The following is a 23,641-nucleotide window of genomic DNA, read 5'->3' as shown; positions in this document are numbered from 1 at the left end:
ACTCGATACCATCTACTGTATCTTGCCTATGCTGCTATGTACCATCACTCATTCATATATCTTTATGTACATATTCTTTATCCCCTTACACTTGTGTGTATAAGACAGTAGTTTTGGAATTGTTAGTTAGATAACTTGTTGGTTATTACTGCATTGTCAGAACTAGAAGCACAAGCATTTCGCTACACTCGCATTAACATCTGCTAACCATGTGTATGTGACAAATATAATTTGATTTGAAATGCAAAATCCTCAAACGTTGCTTTGAGAAACCTGCACCGCTTTGTCATATAAATGCTAAAATTGTGTGCTCGTATTGCATTTTAGAACCCCGTTCCCCCCGTCACCCCAAGATGAAAGGTTTTGACCACTAAAGTTTTGGGCAAATTCGTATACATGCTCAAACCGTTCAATAGTTAGGCTATCCATATTACCAGAGTTTATAGTCTTTCTATTTCTATGGCGAATTTGCGCCCGTAATTTAGATAATGCATTGATATATAGATGTGCAATTTAGATAATTAATTGAAAGCTAGCTAGCTTGCTGAAATGATAACAGAGAGAACAAAGAATATTGCTATTTGATCATGTACGTGTGCATATCCAAATATGAATGACGTCTGGAATTGTCGGATTATCAAACGGCAAGAGTCAGAAAAATGTCAAACCTCAACATGTCAACAGGTCGTATAAGCAGGGTTTAGCTGAGACTCATCTCTTGACAGGTAGGCTGGTACTAAGCTTGGGCGGTATACCGTATACCGGGGTATTTGGAAATAGCCATCGGATGGTTTTTCAGTACCATCAATACCTTTAAAACGTTTTTCAATACATGTTTATATTTGTAGCTATATACCGGCAGTCAACTTGTGCAATACATTAGGAGATAAAACAGATTGTGTTCTTCATTGCACCTGTCACATTAATTTGCATTATGAAGCTTACCGTAGTTCCCCAGAGCAGTTGAGCTAGTCACATGTTTGTAAATAGCACAACAGGAGAAAGCGTTTTATATTGAAAGTAAAGTTGTGTTTTTTTTGCTTCAATAGTTATCGGATGTGCAACTATAGTTTTCTTTCACAGAAAATACTTTAGTGCAACACATTCCGCAGAAAATAGCTTAATTGTCGTCAGATGACAACAGAAGTGCAACACTATTTGGCTGACAGCCACACAAGTAAATGAGACAATGAAAAAATGATGCATGGCCATCATATTTCTAATGTTTATCATAGAAAGAATGCAACCAGCTACATTTCCTAATGCTTTGTACACACAGCAGAGAAGAGAGATACAACACCTCAAAGTAACACTTAAGCATACCTTTCCAAGTGTTCACCATTTGGAGTTATTTAACAATGTCCTGCCCCATCCCCCATTCTGTGTGTGATAGATGGTGCCTGTCATAGTATATGGCCATCCCCTCTCAGTTCCGTGTATATTAGCTATCTGTACACCCCTTCTCTCTCACCTGTGTTGATAGAGGCCTCGCTCCCGAACTGAGTGCCAGGCCTGTATCAGGCCTAGTGGAAGGCAACAGGAACAGCTCTTTCCACAGGCTTTGATCACACAATGGAGGGAAACGCAGAGTCAATAACAATGCAATTAAAGTAGTATGGAAAACTATGTAGGGAAATTAACAAAGGTGGTGAATAGCCCCCATCAATCAACATACACACTCCTCCTCAGACCATGCACAGTGGGTGGTGGGTGGAGACGGAACTTTACCTGTGTGGGGCTATGTGCCCGGGGGGAGCGCTTAGAGCACACACGTTCTGGCATGGCCGGCTGCCTGCAAGTGGAATTAACTTTCTCTTCCTGCTCAGGGGTGGGAGTTAATGTAACACATACAATGAAGGTGGAATGTACTTAGGGAGGTGTGCTGAGATACAGGAACGGTTGGGAGTGCCTCTGTACTATGCCTCTAATTATTACGGTACAGTCAGCCAAATGTGGACTGTCTAAGACACGTTAGCCACGTACAATATTTATTTTATGGAAAACAAGTGCACACACAATATTGCAATAAACAATCCCAAAATTTTGCACCTATGCCAAGGTTTGTTTTTGTAATAAAGTGTTGAAATCTGTAGACTGAGTGTGTCAAATCAAGGCAGAGGTTAGAGACTAGATTTACCATGGTTGTAGAGAGAGAGGGCTGGAAAACAGAGTAGTTAGACCTTTGGTTAGGTCAAGGTTTTGTCTTCTGTCTTGCTGTCCAAAAACAAGACAGGAAAAGAAAGAGTGCTCCCTCTAAGATAGCTTTCACCCTTTCCTGTCTGGATTTTCTTTCTGATGGGTGTAGGGGATTGAAAAAATACACTGAAAAAAATATAAATGCAATATGCAACAATTTCAAAGATTTTACTCAGTTACAGTTCAATCAGGAAATCATTCAATTAAAAAAAAAATCATTAGGCCCTAATCTATGGATTTCACATGACTGGGAACACAGATATGCATCTGTTGGCCACAGATACATTTAAAAAAAGGTAGGGGCGTGGATCAGAAAGCCAGTGTGTGACCACCATTTGCCTCAAGGAGCTCAACACATCTCCTTCGCATAGAGTTGTTCAGGCTGTTGATTGTGCCTGTGGAATGTTGTCCCACTCCTCTTCAGTGGCTGTGCGAAGTTGCTGGGTATTGTCGGGAACTGGAACATGCTGTCATACACGTTGGTGAGTAGGCAGGCCATGAAAGAACTGGGATATTTTCAGATTCCAGGAAATGTGTACATATCCTTGTGACATGGGGCCAAGCATTATCTTGCTGTAATATGAGGATGATGGCGGCGGTTGCATGGCACGAAAAATGGGCCTGAGGATCTCGCCACGGTTTCTCTGTGCATTCAAATTGCTGTCAATACCATAACCCCACCGCCACCATGGGGCACTCTGTTCACAACGTTGACATCAGCAACCCGCACAACAACATACAGTACACGCAGTCTGCCATCTGCCTGGTACAGTTGAAACAGGGATTTATCTGTGAAGAGCACACTTCTCCAGCATGCCAGTAGCCATCGAAGGTGAGCATTTGCTCACTGAAGTCGGTTACGATGCCAAACTGCAGTCAGGTCACGACCCTGCTGAAGATGATGAGCATGCAGTCTTCCCTGAGACAGTTTGTGCAGAAATTTAAACCCACAGTTTCATCAGCTGTCTGAGTGGCTGGTCTCAGACAATTCTGCAGGAAGAAGCCAGATGTGGATGTCCTGGGCTGGAGTGGTTACACGTGGTCTGCGGTTGCGAGGCCGGTTGGACGTACTACCAAATTCTCTAAAACGATATTAGAGGTGGCTTATGGTAGAGAAATTAACATCAAATTATCTGGCAACAGCTCTGGTTGACATTCCTGCAGTCAGCATGGCAATTTTTCCCTCAACTTGAGACATCTGTGGCATTGTGTTGTGACAAAACTGCACATTTTAGTGGCTTTTTATTTTCCAGAGCACAAGGTGCACCTGTGTAATGATCATGCTGTTCAATCAGCTTCTTGATATGCCACACCTGTCAGGTGGATGGATTATCTTGGCAAAGGAGAAATACTCACTAACAGGGATGTAAACAAATTTGTGCACAACATTTTAGAGAAATTAGCTTTTTGTTCGTATGGATCAATTCTGGGATCTTTTATTTCAGCTCATGAAACATGGGACCAACACTTTACATGTTGCGTTCATATTTTTATTCAGTGTATATCTTGTTATTCTGGAGGTACCTGTCTTTCTCCGCTGTACTCACACTGGCTGGTATTTGTGCTGAAAGGGAGAGGGTCTGTTTATCTGTCTGGCCACTGATTGGTTGTTATTCTCACAGGCTCTGCCTCCACCTCCACGCCACTGTCCACTCTCTACCCTCTGCTTTGGGCCATAACTGCATGCTTTACGCATGAAAGCACAACCCAACACTAAAGATAATGTTTAGGGTGTGTCCTGAATGAGGGTTGTCATGTTAATATATGGTTTTAAGATTAAACAGTTTGGGCCTCCTCTCTCTCTGTATCCCTCCTCTTGGCTTTACATTGATTTAAGTGCATCCATGGGGTTATGTGGTGTTTAAAAAAATATTTCTTACACTATTGCTTGTTTCTTCCTCTTCCACCTTTCTCCCTGTCTTTCTTCCCTTCTTTCTGTGCACACCCCTCCTCGGCCTCCCCCTCCCTTTTCTTTGCTCTGCAGAGCCTCCGACCAAATACCAAATCTCTAAGCCCACCGTGTGCTCGCTGCACCCGGGGGAATTGCTGAAGCTCAACTGCCCTCTGCCCGGGGAGGTGGGGACCATCACCTGGACTAAGGATGGTTCCTCTCTGGGGGTCAACAACCGCACCCTGATAGAGCGGGAGGTGCTGCAGATCCGCGACGCCTCGCCCAAGGACTCGGGCCTGTACGCTTGCAGCACCGTGGGCCCTCAGGGCAGCGACACACTCTGCTTCATAGTGAACGTCACAGGTGAGTCAGGGAGCCAGGCAGGAAACAGGACAGGGGATAACCAGCCAGTCAGGGCAGGGAGCAACCAAAAAGCCAGGGCTGGGAGAAACGAGCCAGCCAACCATCCTGCAAGGGCAGGACAGGGACAGACAAAGTTAGAGTTGGTCATAGTGTAGGTCCTACACTCTTAGAAAAAAAGGTGCTAAGTAGAACCATATAGGGTTCTTCAGTTTGTCTCCATAGGGGAACCCTTTTGGTGCTAGGTAGAACCCTTTGCCGAAGGCTCTACCTAGAATACTATATGAAGGGTTCTTCATAGAACTCTCTGTAAAGTGTAATAGCTAGGATTCCCTATAAAGGGTTCTTCGTAGAACCCTCTACAAATAATTCTACCAAGAACCCTTTTATAGGGTTTTTCCTAGAACCCTCCATGAACGGTTCTACCATTATTTGCATATTTTTTTCATGACAATACAGTATATCATAAGGCATTTCTTTCAGGGCCTAGTGATATCCTAACACAGCGAATGGAAGCTCCTGATTTACAGTCACATTGTTAGTTGTTAGTCACATTATGTTAGTCACATTATGCTGGCTTGCAAAGTGATGTGTAATTCCTATTGGAATCCAGCCAGTGAGTGAGGCTACCCAACAATTGGACATTTTAGTCACCTGCAACCTGTGACCAGTGAGCTGAGATAAGGCGGGGCTTTACCTAGAAAATACTTATAGATGACCTGGAAACAGTGGGTTTGGTGACGAATATGTAGTGAGGGCCAGCCAATGAGAGCATACAGGTCGCAGTGGTGGGTAATATATGAGGCTTTGGTGACAAAACGGATGGCACTGTGATTGACTGCATCCAATTTGTTGAGGAGAGTGTTGGGAGGCTATTTTGTAAATGACATTGACGAAGTCAAGGATCGGTAGGATAGTCAGTTTTACAAGGGTATGTTTGGCAGCAAGAGTGAAGGATGCTTTGTTGCAAAATAGGAAGCCAATTCTAGATTTAATTTTGGATTGGAGATGCTTAATGCGAGTCTGGAAGGAGAGTTTACAGTCTAACCAGACAACTAGGTATTTGTAGTTGTCCAGAGTAGTGATGCTGGGTGGGTGGGCAGGTGTGGGCAGCGATCGGTTGAAGAGCATGCATTTAGTTTTACTTGCATTTAAGAGCAGTTGGAGGCCACGGAAGGAGAGTTGTATGGCATTGAAGTTCGTCTGGAGGTTAGTTAACAGTGTCCAAAGAAGGGCCAGAAGTATACAGAATGGTGTCGTCCACGTAGAGGTGGATCAGAGAATCACCAGCAGCAAGAGCGACATCATTGATGTATACAGATAAAAGAGTCGGCCTGAGAATTGAACCCTCTGGCACCCCTATAGAGACTGCCAGAGGTCTAGACAACAGGCCCTCCGATTTGACACACTGAACTCTGTCTGAGAAGTTGTTGGTGAACCAGGCGAGGCAGTCATTTGAGAAACCAAGGCTGTTTAAACCAAGTCCAGGTAGCCATTTGATTACCTGTTCAGGAGTCTTTTGGCTTGGGGGTAAAAACTGTTGAAGCCTTTTTGTCCTAGACTTGGCACTCCTGTACCGCTTGCTATGCGGTAGTAGAGAGAACAGTCTATTACTGGGGTGGCTGGGGTCTTTGACAATTTTTAGAGCCTTCCTCTGACACTGCCTGGCGTAGAGTTCCTGGATGGTAGGCAGCTTAGCCTCAGAGATGTACTGGGCCTACCCTCTGTAGTGCCTTGCGGTCGGAGGCCGAGCAATTGCCGTACCAGGCAGTGATGCAACCAGTCAGGATTCTCTCGATGTTGCAGCTGTAGAACCTTTTGAGGATCTGAGGACCCATGCCAAATAGTTTTTAGTTTCCTGAGGGGGAATAGGCATTGTTGTGCCCTCTTATGACTCTCTTGGTGTGTTTGGATAATTCTAGTTTGTTGTTGATGTGGACACCAAGGAACTTGAAGCTCTCAACCTGCTCCACTACAGCCCCCTGTAACAAGAAAAAAAGTTACATGCATTTTGAGCTATGCTCCGACTGAGATGCGCTGTCTGTCCCCACCCTGATCGTTGATGATTGATCATGCAGATAGCAGAGAGAAGGCCATAGAGAAGCCAGATTTAGACATCACATAATTTAGCAGTTCCATTTGAAGTCATGCTGTTGATGGAAATAATTTATAATAATTTACCAGTTTCTCACAGTTATTTAATCTTGCTAACCTGTTTCCTGGTATTCATCCCTCCAAATTGATTATTGATGCTTCCTAAATCATTAAAACTGGAACCATCTCACTGGTATATTATTATTATTATACGGGGCGGCAGTGTAGCCTAGTGGTTAGAGCATTGGACTAGTAACCGAAAAGTTGCAAGTACAAATCCCCGAGCTGACAAGGTCCAAAATCTGTTGTTCTGCCCCTGAACAGGCAGTTAACCCACTGTTCCTAGGCCATCATTGAAAATAAGAATTTGTTCTTAACTGACTTGCCTAGTAAAATAAAAATAAATATTATGTCCAACTTCTAAACTATGAAATAACACATATGGAATCATGTAGTAACCAAAAAAGTGTTGAACAAATCAAAATATATTTGAGATTCTTCAAAGTAGCCACCCTTTGCCCTGATGACAGCTTGGAAATACTTTTGACATTCTCTCAACCAGCTTCATGAGGTAGTCAACTGGAATGCATTTCAATTAACAGGTGTGCCTTGTTAAAAGTTCATTTGTGGAAATTGATGACAGCTTTGCACACTCTTGGCATTCTCTCAACCAGCTTTATGAGGAATGCTTTTCAAACAGTCTTGAAGGAGTTCACATATATGCTGATCACTTGTTGGCTGCTTTTCCAAACCATCTAAATTGGGTTCAGGTCAGGTGATTGTGTAGGAAAGTCCATCTGATGCAGCACTCCATCACTCTCCTTCTATGTCAAATAACCTTTACACAGCCTGGAGGTGTGTATTGGGCCATTGTCCTGTTGAAAAACAAATGATAGTGCCACCTAGCGCAAACCAGATGGGATGGCTCATCGGTACAGAATGCTGTGGTAACCATGCTGGTTAAGTGTGCCTTGAAATCTAAATCAATCACAGACAGTGTCACCAGCAAAGCAAATTTGGATTTATCAGACAAAAGGACAGATTTCCCACCGGTCTCATGTCCATTGCTCATGTTTCTTGGCCCAAGCAAGTCTCTTCTTCTTATTGGTGTCCTTAAGTAGTGGTTTCTTTGCAGTAATTCGACCATGAATGCCTGATTCACGCAGTCTCCTCTGAACAGTTGATGTTGAGATGTGTCTGTTACTTGAACTATGTAAGCATTAATTAGGGCTGCAATTTCTGAGGCTGGTAACTCTAATGAACTTATCCTCTGCAGCAGAGGTGACTCTGGCTCTTCCTTTCCTGTGGCGGTTCTCATGAGAGTCAATTTCATCATAGCATTTGATGGTTTTTGCGACTGCACTTGAAGAAACTTTCAAAGTTCTTGACATTTTCCATATTGACTGACCTTCATGTCTTAAAGTAATGATGGACTGTCGTTTCTCTTTGCTTATTTGAGCTGTTCGTTCTTTCCATAATGTGGACTTGGTCTTTTACCACATATGGCTATCTTCTGTATACCACCACTACATTGTCACAATGCAACTGATTGGCTCAAACGCATTAAAAAGGAAATACATTTCACAAATTAACTTTTGCATTCCAGGTGACAACCTCACGAAGCTGGTTAACTACTTGGTGACAGGGGGCAGTATTTTCACGTCCGGATGAAATGCATGCCCAAATTCAACTGCCTGCTACTCATCCCCAGAAGATAAGATATATTTGGATAGTAAACAATCTGAAGTTTCTAAAACTGTTTGCATCATGTCTGTGAGTATAACAGGACTTATGTAGCAGGCGAAACCCCGAGGACAAACCATTTTTTTTTAGGTCACTCTCTTTTCAATGGGTTTCATTGGGAATTCAGATTTCTAAGTGACCTTCTTGCTATTCCTACCGCTTCCACTGGATGTCACCAGTCTTTAGAAATTGGTTGAGGTTTTTCCTTTGTGTAATGAAGAAGTAGCTCTGTTCAAAACGAGGTTCACATCAAGTGTACTGTTTGTTAGAGGCGCGTGACCAGAAAGGTAGCGTCAGTTTGTTTTCTTCCTGTATTGAACACAGATCATCCTGTCTTCAATTTGATCAATTATTTACTTTAAAAAATACCTAAAGTTGTATTACAAAAGTAGTTTGAAATGTTTTGGCAAAGTTTACAGGTAACTTGAGATATTTTGTAGTCACGTTGCTCAAGTTGGAACCAGTGTTTTTCTGGATCAAACGCGCCAAAATAAATTTACATTTTGGATATATATCGACAGAATTAATCGAACAAAAGGACCATTTGTGATATTTATGGGACATTTTGGAGTGCCAACAAAAGAAGCTCATCAAAGGTAAGGCATGATTTATATTTTTATTTCTGCGTTTTGTGTCGCGCCTGCAGGGTTGAAATATGTTTTCTCTCTTTGTTTGCGGAGGTGCTACCCTCAGATAATAGCATCGTTTGCTTTCGCCGGAAAGCCTTTTTGAAATCTGAAATGTTGGCTGGATTCACAACACGTGTAGCTTTAATTTGGTATCTTACGTGTGATTTCATGAAAGTTAGATTTTTATAGTAATTCATTTGAATTTGGTGCTCTGCATTTTCACTGATATCCCAGAGGTTAAGAGAATGCCACGACTGTGCAAAGCTGTCATCAAGGCAAGGGGTGGCTAGTTTGAAGAATCTCAAATATAAAATACATTTAGATTTGTTTAACACTCTTTTGGTTACTACATGATTCTATGTGTTATTTCATAGTTTTGATGTCTTCACTATTATTCTACAATGTAGAAAATAGTGATAATAAAGGAAAAACCCTTGAATGAGTAGGTTTGTCTAAACTTTTGACTGGGACTGTATGGGATTTATCAACCAGTCAATATACATGCAAAAACACAGATATTGAAGCAATCAATTCTTAAAATCAACCTGCAATAGAGCATGTTGGGAAATATGGTAATCATGGGCATGTTTGTTTATACAGAAAATACTGACACAGGAGGCAGATGGTTCAAGTCTTACAATATTTATTAATCCAATAGGAAAAGGCAAGAGAATGGTTGTGGACAGGCAAGAGGGTCAAAACCAGTACAGAGTCCAAAAGGTACTGAAGGGCAGAATCAAGGTCAGGCCAGGCAGGATGATCAGGCAGGAGGGAAACAAGTCCAGAGTCAGGCAGGGGTCAAAATTGAAAGGACTTTCAAAAAGAGACTAGAAAAAGGAGTATGGGAAAACCACGCTGGTTGACTTGACTAAACATGCAAGACAAACTTGCACAGAGAGACAGGAAACACAGGGATATATACACTGGGGAAAACAAGCAACACCTGGAGGGGGTGGAGATAATAACAAGGACAGGTGAAACTGATCAGGGTGTGACAGAAATAAATAATGGAAAATATATTAACTATGTCAGTACTGTACATTACAAACAAACATATTCCGAGATAGGTACAGTTTTAAACACTCACACATTTTTATATTTCTTTGAAAAAATTACCCCTTTTTCTCCCCATTTTCGTTTTATCCAATTGGTAGTTGCCATCTTGTCTCATTGCTGCAACTCCCATACGGACTCGGGAGAGGCAAAGGTCAAGAGCCGTGCGTCCTCCGAATCGCAACCCAACCAAGCCACACTGCTTCTTGATACAATGCCCACTTAACCTGTAGTAACGCCCAGCCCGTGAACGGGACCGTTATCATCATCTGACACTAATTAGCATAACGCAACGGACATAATCTTCCTAGAAAATATTCCTATTCATGAATATCACAAGTGAAATATATTTGAACACAGCTTAGCCTTTTGTTAATCACCCTGTCATCTCAGATTTTCAAAATATGCTTTACAGCCAAAGCTAGACAAGCATTTGTGTAAGTTTATTATAGCCTTAGCATAGCATTATGCCCTGCTAGCAGCAGGCAACATTTTCACGAAAATAAGAAAAGCAATCAAATTAAATAAAATTAAATTAAATTTACCTTTGAAGAACTTCAGATGTTTTCACTCACGAGACTCCCAGTTAGATAGCAAATGCTCCTTTTTTCCCAAAATATTATTTTTGTAGGCGAAATAGCTCCGTTTGTTCTTCACGTTTGGCTGAGAAATCGACCGGAAAATGCGGTCACTACAACACCAAACTTTTTTCCTAATTAGCTCCATAATATCGACAGAAACATGGCAAACGTTGTTTAGAATCAATCCTCAAGGTGTTTTTCACATATCTATTCGATAGTATATCCACCGAGACAATTGGTTTCTCATTAGAAGCGATTGGAATAATGGCTACCTCTGTACTTTACACAAGATTTTCTGCGGGAGCCATCATGTGACCACTTGCTCAATGTAGTCCCTTAAATGTGTAAAAATATGTCACAATGCTGTAGACACCTTGGGGAATACGTAGAAAGCGTAAGCTCATTCGTAGCCCATTCACAGCCATTCACAGGGTAGCCTAGTTGTTAGAGCATTGGACTAGTAACCGAAAGGTTGCAAGTTCAAATCCCCGAGCTGACAAGGTACAAAATCTGTCATTAACCCACTGTTAAACCACTGTTCCTAGGCTGTCATTGAAAATAAGAATTTGTTCTTAACTGACTTGCCTAGTAAAAATAAGGTAAAAAATTAACTAAAAAAATATAAAAATTATAAGGAGTCATTGGCATGCAGCGCTTTCAAAATATGGGGCACTTCCTGGTTGGATTTTTATCTGGGTTTCGCCTGTAACATCAGTTCTGTTATACTCACAGACAATATCTTTGCAGTTTTGGAAACGTCAGTGTTTTCTATCCAAAGCTGTCAATTATATGCATAGTCTAGCATCTTGTCGTGACAAAATATCCTGTTTAAAACGGGAACGTTTTTTATCCAAAAATGAAATGCCGCCCCCAGAGTTACATGAGGTTAACCCGGAATCCGGCCGCACCAATGTGTTGAAGGAAACACCGTACTCCTGGCGACCGTGTCAGCGTGCACTGCACCCGGCCCGCCACAGGAGTCACTAGCGCATGATGGGATAAGGAAATCACTGCTGGCCATACCCTCCCCTAACCCGGAGGAGACTGGGCCAATTGTACTCCGCCCAGTGGGTCTCCTGGTCACAAACCCAGAATCTCTGGTGACACAGCTAGAATTGCAATGCAGTGCTTTAGACCACTGCGCCACTTTTTTATTACTACTACTACAATCTGTTCTCATCATGAAACTGAAAAATACCAAGTTGTGTAGTAAGTAAACATCTGCACCTCAAAAGTGCCAAGTGTGCTTATGTCTACATAATGAGGATGTCGGGGAAAAAATTGCAACTTCTGACTTTCTGGTCTAGTGTTTGATGACAACGGAATACACTGCCCAGCCTTACATAATTAGAAAGAGGAGATTATCCTGATAAAAAAAATAGAAATATACACATTGCATGATATTTGACCCAATATACCAACATGCCTCTCCGTAGGAAAACAATGGGCGGAGCTCAGCATTCCAAGGACAAAAGGTATTTCGGGGCAAGCGTTTGATGACAACGGAATACACTGCCCAGCCTTACATAATTAGAAAGAGGAGATTCTCATGATTTAAAATGGTGTCCAATTAAAATAAATCATTTGATATTTGTTGAAATAGACAGACATACCTATATTTCCTGATTTGAAACAATGGGACGACCTCAGTTCCATGACTAATTTTTTGTTGTTTACATTTTAACTACCAGAAACGTGGGCAGGTCTCATTGCCAACAATAGCAAAGCAGGCATTGTGACGTAGAACAATAGGCTGGGAACAGAACCTTCGGAAGGCGAGTTGGTGCCACGGGGCACAATATTGCTAATATAGGAGCTGGCAGGGTGAAAAATGCCCCAAAAATAATGCCTGTTTTTTCATGATTACTTCAAACCTATGGCAAGCAGCTGGGACATATGGTAATATTATGAAACTGGGCACACGGCTGATGCAATGAACTAGTTTTTAAATCAGAAAAAGTATTGTTAAACATTTCATGTGTCCAGCCTACTACATCCCTGATCTTTTGAGGTTGTGATGCTTTTTTTAATAGGGTGGTAGTTGGGGAATGGCCATGGAAGGGTTGTGGAATGGTCATGTAGTTGTTGTTATTCAACTTTTCTTACAAACGTCAGTGACTCTCATGCTGTTCTTGATTGCATATGATTAGTGATTTTGTGAACAGTGTAAACGTCAATATTACATCACCTGATTCTGCCACTTCACCTAAACGTGTGTGTGTGTGTGTGTGTGTGTGTGTGTGTGTGTGTGTGTGTGTGTGTGTGTGGCGCGTATGGCTGGAGCTGTGTTGAGAAGTGGCAGAGATGGTAGGAATTAACCGTGGTCATCTCTACAGATGCCATCTCGTCTGGGGACGATGAGGACGACACAGAGCGATCAGAGGACGTGGGGGTGGACGGAGAGCAGATAAGTGAGTATGGGCATAGTATTGTGGGAACAGGGCAGGAGAGGCAGTGACCGTTGTCTTCTGGAGTGGGGGCATTGAGGAAATATGTGATCTCAGCAAATGAGTTGTTGTTTTTTGGGGTTGTTTTTATCTGCATTGTTATATAATAACACTGTTGTGGATCTGAAGGACATGGCTTGGCCATTCGAACATCAGGTCAAATGCCGTCATGACCAAAGTTACTATACTCCTAAATGTTTGTCTTTTTGTGTGTTGTGTGCACAGTGTTACTAAATCTCTTAGTTTCATTAGTTCAAATCTGCAATGAGATCTCAGCTGTACTGTAGCATTCCTGTATATGTAGTAAGTCTGGGAGTGTGTGCTGGGAATGTGTATATGTGTGTGTGATTTTTGTAAGCCTATCTCTCCCAGGCCTTTTAGGCGCTCCAGGGTAGAGGAATTCCTAACATTCCTCCTGTAGCCTGCATCTCTCAGGTAGTCAGGCCCCAAGGAGCGAGTCAGCTGGACTCATCCATTATGGAATGCTCCCATCTGGACTGGGTTAGGGACCTGATGGGAGATGGGTTCTGTGTGTGTGTCACAGGCTGAAGGCTTCCATATATTGTTAAAATTTTAAACACGCACCGTCCCTCACAGTGGGTTCAACTCCCCCACTTTGCACCGACAATAATTGCCTGAAATCCATTAAATATGTCATCTAGGAACTCTGTAAGGAGAGGAAAATAGAGAGAAGGGGGAAAAAAATGTTTCTGGTGGTAATAAGCTGATTGAAAGCTAAGTAAAAACTGTTCTGGCAGCTCGGTTGAATTTTCTCCTGGTGTTTTTTTTCTAAGAATTTAAAACCGGAATATTAAAAAAGAGAGGCGGAAGAGAAAAATTAGGGGACGGTTGAGGCCTTTTAACTACAGCGTTCTGGTTTGGATCAGCACCGGCACTTCTCTGTGTATGCTATCGCTGTAGAGTGCTAGCCCCCGGCCCACTTTTGGAGGGGTGTTGTGAAGGCTTTTTTGGGAAAGAGGGAAGGAGAAGGGGGGGGTCTGAGCATTGTGCTTGGGGCCGTTCTAATGCCCAATGGGTTAGGTTTCAGTGTCTGTCTCAGCTCGTACTCTGTACACTTTGATTCCACTTTCTTAAAAAGAGATTGAACAACAACACAGTCACAACCAGGCCCCCCCTAAAACACTGGGAGAAAAAGTTATGGGTGAAGATGTACCCCCTACCCAGCGTCAGCGGAGGTTGGCTGTGATCGGAGGAGACGAGCAAGGCATATGGAAGGATCATGGAGAAGGCTTTGTTTTTTCGGGGCAGCATTGACGTCAGGGGGAGGTCAGAGTGGATGTGGGGTTCCACGCTCGTTGGTTTTGTTGTTCTAACTCATTCTCTGGCCTGTTAAGGAGATCATCCTTAATTGCTCCCGTTTTGTCTTCGTTTGAAACATCTGTAGGGTACAATTTACAAGCTTTTAATAGTCTATCAATAGCTGCTTTATGTTTGTCCTAGATATACAGTATATGTAGCTCTAGTACCAGCTCTACAGTATGGGGCAAATGTACAATTAATACTATCATTTGACACTTATGTTTGTGCTGCATTCCTCATGCTGAACGTACAGCACATTCTTGTTTTGGAGTTACATAGATAACCTGAGCTAACCCCAGACTGCCACAGAGTAAACAGTAAGAGAAGCTGTCTATTCAGAGAGCTTAAGGGGCCATAATGGGGCCACACAGGGTGCTAGGGGCCACAGAGGGGTCTTAGGGGCCACAGCAGTTGGCCAGTGAGAGTTTGGCCTCATCTGGACAGAGGTTGGGGGGTCTTTGAAGTCTCGCTACCACCGGACGACGGGAGCATGGGAAACAGACCTGGTCACCTTTCACTATCATGTACCGTGCTCATCATCAGACACAGCTGCTGCCACTCCGGGGTCAGAGTTCACCTGAGAGAGACGAGCTCCCGAACGAGGGCAGTCGCCACCCTAACCTGTCTGACTGTGTCTGTAGGTAGGAGTGTTGAAAGAGAAAATAAGATGGCGAGAAATAAGGGGACAGAGTGAGAAGGAAATGGGCTTAAAAGAACCTAACTAGTCTAATGATAGTGTGTTGGTTCATCCTGGAAGGAAGAGCATGGTTTACTTCTTCTGTATCAAAGTATGTGTGTACTGTCCGGTTTGCATGCCAGAGAAAATTATGGGAGGTGACCGACTCTGATAGTATTCTGATTGAACTCTGGTGGGCGGGAGAGAGGAGTGGGAAGAGGGAGAAGGGCTAAAACAGGGAGGGAGGGGTGGAAAGAGAAGGACAGAGGCCCAATAAGGCTAAAGGAGTGTCTAACGGCGGCAGTAACCCTGGAGTGTTCCCCCTCTTCTCTCTGCTCCTGTAATAGAGATATAGGAAGTGATGGTGGGGACATCGGTTGTGAAATTTCTCTTCTTTCTGAGTGCATCTGCTTATGCAATCACTCTCCCAGGTGCCGAGAGAGAGAAATGGGGAGGCAGGGGGTAGAGAGAAGATAACGTGTGTGTGTGTGTGTGAGAGTGGGGGGGGCTTCAGGGAACTACAGAAAATGAGATATATGGGGTGAACGAGCTGCAGTTACAGTATGTAGGCCAGACAGAAAAGGGGTGTTACTAACTTCCTATACGTCCCTGTGGGAGTGTATTTGAATGAAGGAGCATGATCGATCATTGTGTGGGTAACTTACCCTTTACAAACCAAACATTTCTTACCCACAACAAATGTGAAATAATCTTTCTCCCTTCTGGAACATAATGATTATTCATGGATGATAAATATCCCTTCTTCTCAACAGCCATATCTTCCCGATGACAGGCTAAATATTGTAATTGGAAGAAGTGGTAAAAAAAAGCGCTACCTGCAACTAGATAAAATGGATGTGATGGTCTAGTTACCCACTTGGTAACGTGTTCTGCAACCTTCAAAAGAAAACATTAATGTTTGAGTATTAAGTGTTTCCAGTGTAAACTGTAGTTTCTCCCTAAATGGCACCATATTCCCTATTTAGTACAATCCTTTTGGCTAGGGCCCATAGGGAATAGGGTGCCATTTGGGACATAGCCTGTGACCACCTCCCTCACTCTTTCTCACTACCTGCTATAGTTGTAGTAATCCATGTTGTTCAGGCATTGGACTGAAACTGTTAATCAACAGAGCTCTGCTGCTCAGCCATGTTTCCCATACCGTGTTTCTGTTGACAGTAGAGAAAGTGAGAAAAGTTACTCTCACAAATATAAGTAAGACTTATTTTACAGCATGGTGTAAGCTGATATGGTTTTAACTAATAAACTATGTGGTAACAATGAACACTTTCTGGTACTGTCTGGTACTTCCCTAATATAATATATGTTACTGTTTTGCTATAGATGGACAAAATCTCATTTGAGATTTTGACTAAACAAAAACCCTGATTGGTCATCTCTTTTCTTTAGGGGCGCCCTATTGGACGATGCTGGAGAAGATGGAAAAGAGGCTACATGCTGTACCTGCTGCCAACACAGTCAAGTTTCGCTGTGCTGCCGGGGGCAACCCACGTCCTAAGATGCGCTGGCTGAAGAACAGCCGACCATTCCGACAGGAGGACCGCATGGGCGGGTACAAGGTATGAGAGAGAACCCCGCACTGCAGCATGCTGGTACATGGAGTTTCTCATGACTAGCGCATTGAAATTAGTCTATGTAATCAAATGTTTCATTCAAGTTTACTTGTGTGACTGTTTAGAAAGGACTTTCAATGCATTTTTCTGCGTCTTGATTTTGAGGCAGACTGTTGCCCTTCCATTTTGGCTCTACTGCTACTACAGTTGAGCTGCGCAGCCTAGTTAAAGAAGAAGATTGAAAATAAGAAAAATAAGAAAAAAAGTTTTGGTGCAGGTACAGCCAACTAAGTCAAAAATAATATTGAGATATTGTCAAAATGATACGATACAATATGTCATAAAAAATAATATCCCGATATGTAACTATCTTTTTCCCCCCCATCACAATCGATAACTCAAGAAGATCTAGATGAATATCCCCATGAAACTGGTTCAGATCAAATGGTTGAAATGCATTTGCGGCACGGAAGATTCACCAGTAAAACTTTATCATTCACGATTGGCAGTGAGAAATGAAAAGGGAGGGTGACCACAAAAAAAATGGTGTGTAAGGTAAAGCCAGTGATTTGGATCATCAGCTCTGGGGAAAAGGGATCCGGCGGGACGGGACGGTTACCTATGGATCCGCAGCCTCGGCCTAAAGTTGAACAGAAGGGACCAGTCTATGTTCTAAGAACCCATGCACTTCGCCCAACTGCTGTTTGCACATTCTGCAAACTCAAACAATGTAAAGACAATAATGTAACAAACAAACAATGTAAATCCAGCAGCTGTGTCCGATTTCAAAAAGGCTTTACGGCGAAAGCACACCATGCGATTATGTTAACTTGTTATGGCTGCAATTCCGATATTGGGATAAGTGTCATCAACAACCGCTGAATAGCATAGCGCTACATACAATCAATATTACTATAAATATTTATATTCATGAAATCACAAGTGCAATATAGGAAAACACAGTTTAGCCTTTTGTTAATCCACCTGTCGTGTCAGATTTTGAAATTATGATTTACAGTAAAAGCAATCCAAGCGTTTGTAAGTTTATCGGTCGCACGATAAAACATTAAGTACACTTAGCATCAGGTAGCTCAGTCACAAATCAGAAAAGCAATCAAATTAATCGTTTACCTTTGATCTTCGGATGTTTTCACTCACGAGACTCCGTTACAGAACAAATGTTCCTTTTGTTCCATAAAGATTATTTTTAGATCCAAAATACCTCCATTTGTTTGTCGCGTTATGTTCAGAAATCCACAGGAAAGAGCTGTCACGACAACGCAAGACGAAAATTCCAAATAGTTTCCGTAATGTCCACAGAAACATGTCAAACGTTTTTTATAATCAATCCTCAGGTTATTTTTAAAATATATAATCAATAATATATCAACCGCAAATGTCTTTCACAGTAGGAGAGGGGAAAACATCTGCCCAAATTCTGTTGCGCGAGCCAAAGTCATGTGACCACTCGACGCGATGATCGTTCTGGCTCATTTTTCAAAATAAAAGCCCGAAACTATGTCTGAAGACTGACACCTTGAGGAAGTGATAGGAAAAGGAATCTGGTTCATATCCATTTAACTTCTTCGATATAGGGGGCGCTCTTTTAATTTTTGGATAAAAAAACGTTCCCGTTTTAAACAAGATATTATGTCACGAAAAGATGCTCGACTAGCTTTGGAAAGAAAACACTCTGACGTTTCCAAAACTGCAAAGATATAGTCTGTGAGTGCCACAGAACTAATGCTACAGGCGAAACCAAGATGACATTTCATACAGGAAATGCCCCAGATTTTGAATGCGCTGTGTTCCAATGTCTCCTTATATGGCTGTGAATGCGCCAGGAATGAGCCTACACTTTCTGTCGTTTCCCCAAGGTGTCTGCAGCATTGTGACGTATTTGTAGGCATATCATTGGAAGATTAACCATAAGAGACTACATTTACCAGGTGTCCGCTTGGTGTCCTCCGTCGAAATTATTGCGCAATCTCCAGCTGCGTGCACTTTTCCATTTGATTCAGAGGAGAAAGGCAACTGCCACGAATGATTTATAATCGAATAGATATGTGAAAAACACCTTCAGGATTGATTCTAAACAACGTTTGCCATGTTTCTGTCGATATTATGGAGTTAATTTGGAAAAAAGTTTGGCGTTGTAATGACTGAATTTTCGGGGTTTTTTCTTAGCCAAACGTGATGAACAAAACGGAGCGATTTCTCCTACACAAATAATCTTTTTGGAAAAACTGAACATTTGCTATCTAACTGAGAGTCTCCTCATTGAAAACATCCGAAGTTCTTCAAAGGTAAAAGATTTTATTTGAATGCTTTTCTTGTTTTTGTTAAAATGTTGCCTGCTGAATGCTAGGCTTAATGCTATGCTAGCTATCAATACTCTTACACAAATGCTTGTGGAGCTATATTTTGAAAATCTGAGATGACAGTGTTGTTAACAAAAGGCTAAGCTTGTGAGCCAATATATTTATTTCATTTCATTTGCGATTTTCATGAATAGTTAACGTTGCGTTATGGTAATGAGCTCGAGGCTATGATTACGCTCCCGGATACGGGATTGCTCGACGCTAGAGGTTAAATCCAGCATAGATAAGCTGTGGAACATGGAGTTTTCAAAATAGAAGCCACTTCCTGTTTTGATTTTCCTCAGGGTTTTGCCTGCAATATCAGTTCTGTTATACTCAGAGTTTTCTATTCAATACTAATAATAATATGCATATATTAGCAACTGAGACTGAGGAGCTGGCTGTTTACAATGGGCACCTTTTCATCCAAGCGACTCAATACTGCCCCTGCAGCCGTAAAAAAATTAAGTCGGCGCTTTGCCACAGGAAACCACTCAGCCATTTTCCAACCAAGGAGAGCTGTCACAAAAGTCAAAATTAATCACTTACCTTTGATTATCTTCATCTGATGGCACTCCCAGGTCTCCATGTTAGACAAATGTTTGTTTTGTTCGATAAATGTAATCTTTATGTCCAAATACCTCCTTTTTGTTCGCACGTTTAGTCCAGTAATCCAGACGAAAAGTCAAAAAATGTTCATTAAAGTTCGTAGAAACATGTCAAACGATGTATATAATCCATCTTTAGGATATTTTTATCATAAATCTTCAATAATACTTAGAAATATTATTTATAGAAATAGCATTTTAAATGCTCACTTACCTTTGATGATCTTCATCAGAATGCATTCCCAGGAATCCCAGTTCCACAATAAATGTTTGATTTTGTTCGATGATGTCCATCAGTTATGTCCAAATATCTTCTTTTGTTAGGGCGTTTGGTAAACAAATCCAAAAGCGCGTTCAGGTCGCGCCGAACGTCGGACGAAAAGTTCAAATGGTTCCGTTACAGCCCATACAAACATGCCAAACTAAGTATGGAATCAATCTTTCGGATGTTTTTAACATAAAACTTAATTAATGTTCCAACCGGACAATTCCTTCGTCTGTACAAATGAAGTGGAACGTACAGTGGGGCAAAAAAAGTATTTAGTCAGCCACCAATTGTGCAAGTTCTCCCACTTCTCCCAGATGAGGCCTGTAATTTTCATCATAGGTACACTTCAACTATGACAGACAAAATGAGAAGAAAAATTCTCCAGAAAATCACATTGTAGGATTTTTAATGAATTTATTTGCAAATTATGGTGGAAAATAAGTATTTGGTCAATAACAAAAGTTTATCTCAATACTTTGTTATATACCCTTTGTTGGCAATGACAGAGGTCAAACGTTTTCTGTAAGTTTTCACAAGGTTTTCACACAATGTTGCTGGTATTTTGGCCCATTCCTCCATGCAGATCTCCTCTAGAGCAGTGATGTTTTGGGGCTGTTGCTGGGCAACACTGACTTTCAACTCCCTCCAAAGATTTTCTATGGGTTGAGATCTGGAGACTGGCGAGGCCACTCCAGGACCTTTAAATGCTTCTTACGAAGCCAGTCCTTCGTTGCCTGGGCAGTGTGATCACTGTCATGCTGAAAGACCCAGCCACGTTTCATCTTCAATGCCCTTGCTGATGGAAGGAGGTTTTCACTCAAAATCTCACATACATGGCCCCATTCATTATTTCCTTTACACGGATCATTCGTCCTGGTCCCTTTGCAGAAAAACAGCCCCAAAGCATGGTGTTTCCCCATGCTTCACAGTAGGTATGGTGTTCTTTGGATGAAACTCAGCATTCTTTGTCCTCCAAACACGACGAGTTGAGTTTTTACCAAAAAGTTATATTTTGGTTTCATCTGACCATATGTCATTCTCCCAATCTTCTTCTGGATCATCCAAATGCTCTCTAGCAAACTTCAGACAGGCCTGGACATGTACTGTCTTAAGCAGGGGGACACGTATGGCACTGCAGGATTTGAGTCCCTGGCGGCGTAGTGTGTTACTGATGGTAGGCTTTGTTACTTTGGTCCCAGCTCTCTGCAGGTCATTCACTAGGTCCCCCCGTGTGGTTCTGGGATTTTTGCTCACCGTTCTTGTGATCATTTTGACCCCACGGGGTGAGATCTTGCGTGGGGCCCCAGATCGAGTGAGATTATCAGTGGTTTTGTTTCTGGTGTCCTTTGACAGCTCTTTGGTCTTGGCCATAGTGGAGTTTGGAGTGTGACTGTTTGAGGTTGTGGACTTTTATACAGTATTTTATACTGATAACAAGTTCAAACATGTGCTATTAATAGAGGTAACGAGTGGAGGACAGAGGAGCCTCTTAAAGAAGAAGTTACAGGTCTGTGAGAGCCAGAAATCTTGCTTGTTTGTAGGTGACCAAATACTTATTTTCCACCATAATTTGCAAATAACTTCAGAAAAAATCCTACAATGTGATTTTCTGTATTTTTTTTCTCATTTTGTCTGTCATAGTTGAAGTGTACCTATGATGAACATTACAGGCCTCTCTCATCTTTTTAAGTGGGAGAACCTGCACAATTGGTGGCTGACTAAATACTTTTTTGCCCCACTGTAGCTACCTTTCATGTGAGCGCGCCAGACGGAGGCTGTGGCACTTTGCCACACCACTCACTCAAAGAGCACTTATAGAGCCCCTCCTTTAGAGTAGAATCCTCAAATCAGGTTCTATATACTGTTGACATCTAGTGGAAGCCTTGGGAAGTGAAACATAACTAATATCACCCTGTATCTTCAGTGGGGGCTGAGTTGAAAAACTACAAACCTCAGATTTCCCACTTCCTGGTTGGATTTTGTCTCAGGTTTTTGCCTGCCATATGAGTTCTGTTATACTCACAGACATCATTCAAACAGTTTTAGAAACTTCAGAGTGTTTTCTAACCAATACTAATAATTATATGCATATATTAGCATCTGGCATCTACAGAGTAGGAGGCAGTTCACTCTGGGCACGCTATTCATCCAAATGTGAAAATACTGCCCCCTATCCCAAAAAGGTTAACACTGTGTCCAAAGAAGGGGCAGATGTATACAGAATGGTGTCGTCTGCGTAGAGGTGGATCAAATAATCACCCGCAGCAAGAGCAACATCATTGATATAAACAGAGAAGAGTCGGTTCACCTTCCAACAGGATAACGACCCTAAGCACACTGCCAAGACAACGCAGGGGTAGCTTCGGGACAAGTCTCTGAATGTCCTTGAACCCGATCAAACATCTCTGGAGAGACCTGAAAATAGCTGTGCAGCGACTCTCCCCATCCAACCTGATAGAGCTTGAGATGATCTGCTGAGAAGAATGTGAGAAACTCACCAAATAGAGGTGTGCCAAGCTTGTATCGTCATACCCAATAGACTCGAGGATGCAATTGCTGCCAAAGGTGCTACAACACAGTACTGAGTGAAGGGTCTAAATACTTATGTAAATGTGATATATATATATATATATATATATATATATATATATATATTTTATATTTTTATATATATATATATATATATATATATAAATATATATATAAATATAAATTAGCACAAATTTCTGTAAACTGTTTTTGTTTTGTTTTTATGGGGTATTGTTGTAGATCGATGAAGAAAGAAAACTATTTAATACACTTTAGAATAAGGTTGTAACGTAACAAAATGTGGAAAAAGTCAAGGGGTCTGAATGCTTTCCGAAAGCACTGTATATAAAAATGCTTCTGCTGAATACGATAATACGATTGGGGAATCATCCAATCTATTGAAATCAAATCAAAGTTTTTTAAAGTGCAATTAAAAGTCACATTACACTTTACAGTGATAGAGTCATTTGCAAGTTATCTATTGTGTTGGGATGTAATAGGGAAGGAAAAAGTGTGACACGTAGTTAATGGGTGATAATTTATGAGGAAACACAGCCATCTCTTCATGGGAAGTTCCGGAGAATGTTTCCCCTTGGCTTTAATTCTGCAGAAAGTCTCATTCTAATAAACACCGTATTCAGTCGAACACTTTCTCCTCACTATCTTTGTAAACACACACACACACACACACATACACACAAACACACAAACACACTCCAATTGACTTGTCCATGCAAGACAAGTGCCCTAATAAAAGATTTCTAGTGTTTTCTCTGTAAGTAGTAAAAAGTAGAATATTTAGAATCTACGGGGTTTTCACTGGTGTTCTAAAGAGTAGTGGTGGTAAGTAGTAGCTTAGGTAGAGCACAGTGAAATTCCTTGGGTGGGGGTAGCAGCTCACCTTAGGACCAGTCTGTCACTCCCTGTAATATTGTTTTTCACCATGATGCGCTCGTGAGAATAGACCTGACTGCCCATCACTCACTGAGCATCCTCACTTACTCTCTCTGGCCTTCCATCAATCCGCAGTTTGCATTGGTTTGGATGTTCCTTTGTGAGATTCACATTAATGGGTTGGATTTCCCTTTCAGGTGCGTCACCAGCACTGGACCCTGATCATGGAGAGTGTGGTTCCATCCGACAAGGGCAACTACACTTGCCTGGTGGAGAACGCATATGGCACCATCAACCACACCTACACCCTGGATGTAGTGGGTGAGTACTGCACTGGGCCTGCCTGGGATAGATGGAGGGATGGGGGGGTTAATAATAACATCTGCGAGGCACCTGCGAAAAGTAGGGGTCAGCCATT

General features: G+C 41.9%; 1 protein-coding gene across 7 annotated transcripts in view; it reads left to right on the top strand.

Annotated features, from left to right (window-relative positions):
• Positions 1-23,641, top strand: part of LOC135504727 (fibroblast growth factor receptor 2-like) — a 106,241-nt gene that overhangs the window by 26,806 nt on the left and 55,794 nt on the right. For 4 of the 7 annotated variants that reach the window (XM_064923542.1, XM_064923541.1, XM_064923540.1 and 1 more), the window contains exons 3-6: positions 4,181-4,450; positions 12,884-12,958; positions 16,401-16,570; positions 23,421-23,544. In XM_064923542.1, coding sequence (XP_064779614.1) covers positions 4,181-4,450; positions 12,884-12,958; positions 16,401-16,570; positions 23,421-23,544 — 639 coding nt within the window. The remainder of the gene's footprint in view (positions 1-4,180; positions 4,451-12,883; positions 12,959-16,400; positions 16,571-23,420; positions 23,545-23,641) is intronic. The other 3 variants (XM_064923543.1, XM_064923544.1, XM_064923545.1) reach the window with 3 other exon arrangements.

This window comes from Oncorhynchus masou, chromosome 18, assembly GCF_036934945.1.
Source record: "Oncorhynchus masou masou isolate Uvic2021 chromosome 18, UVic_Omas_1.1, whole genome shotgun sequence".
In the NCBI taxonomy this organism is placed as follows: Eukaryota; Metazoa; Chordata; class Actinopteri; order Salmoniformes; family Salmonidae; genus Oncorhynchus; species Oncorhynchus masou.
The sequence above is the reverse complement of the archived record's forward strand: the minus strand, read 5'-3'. Positions and strand labels throughout refer to the sequence as shown.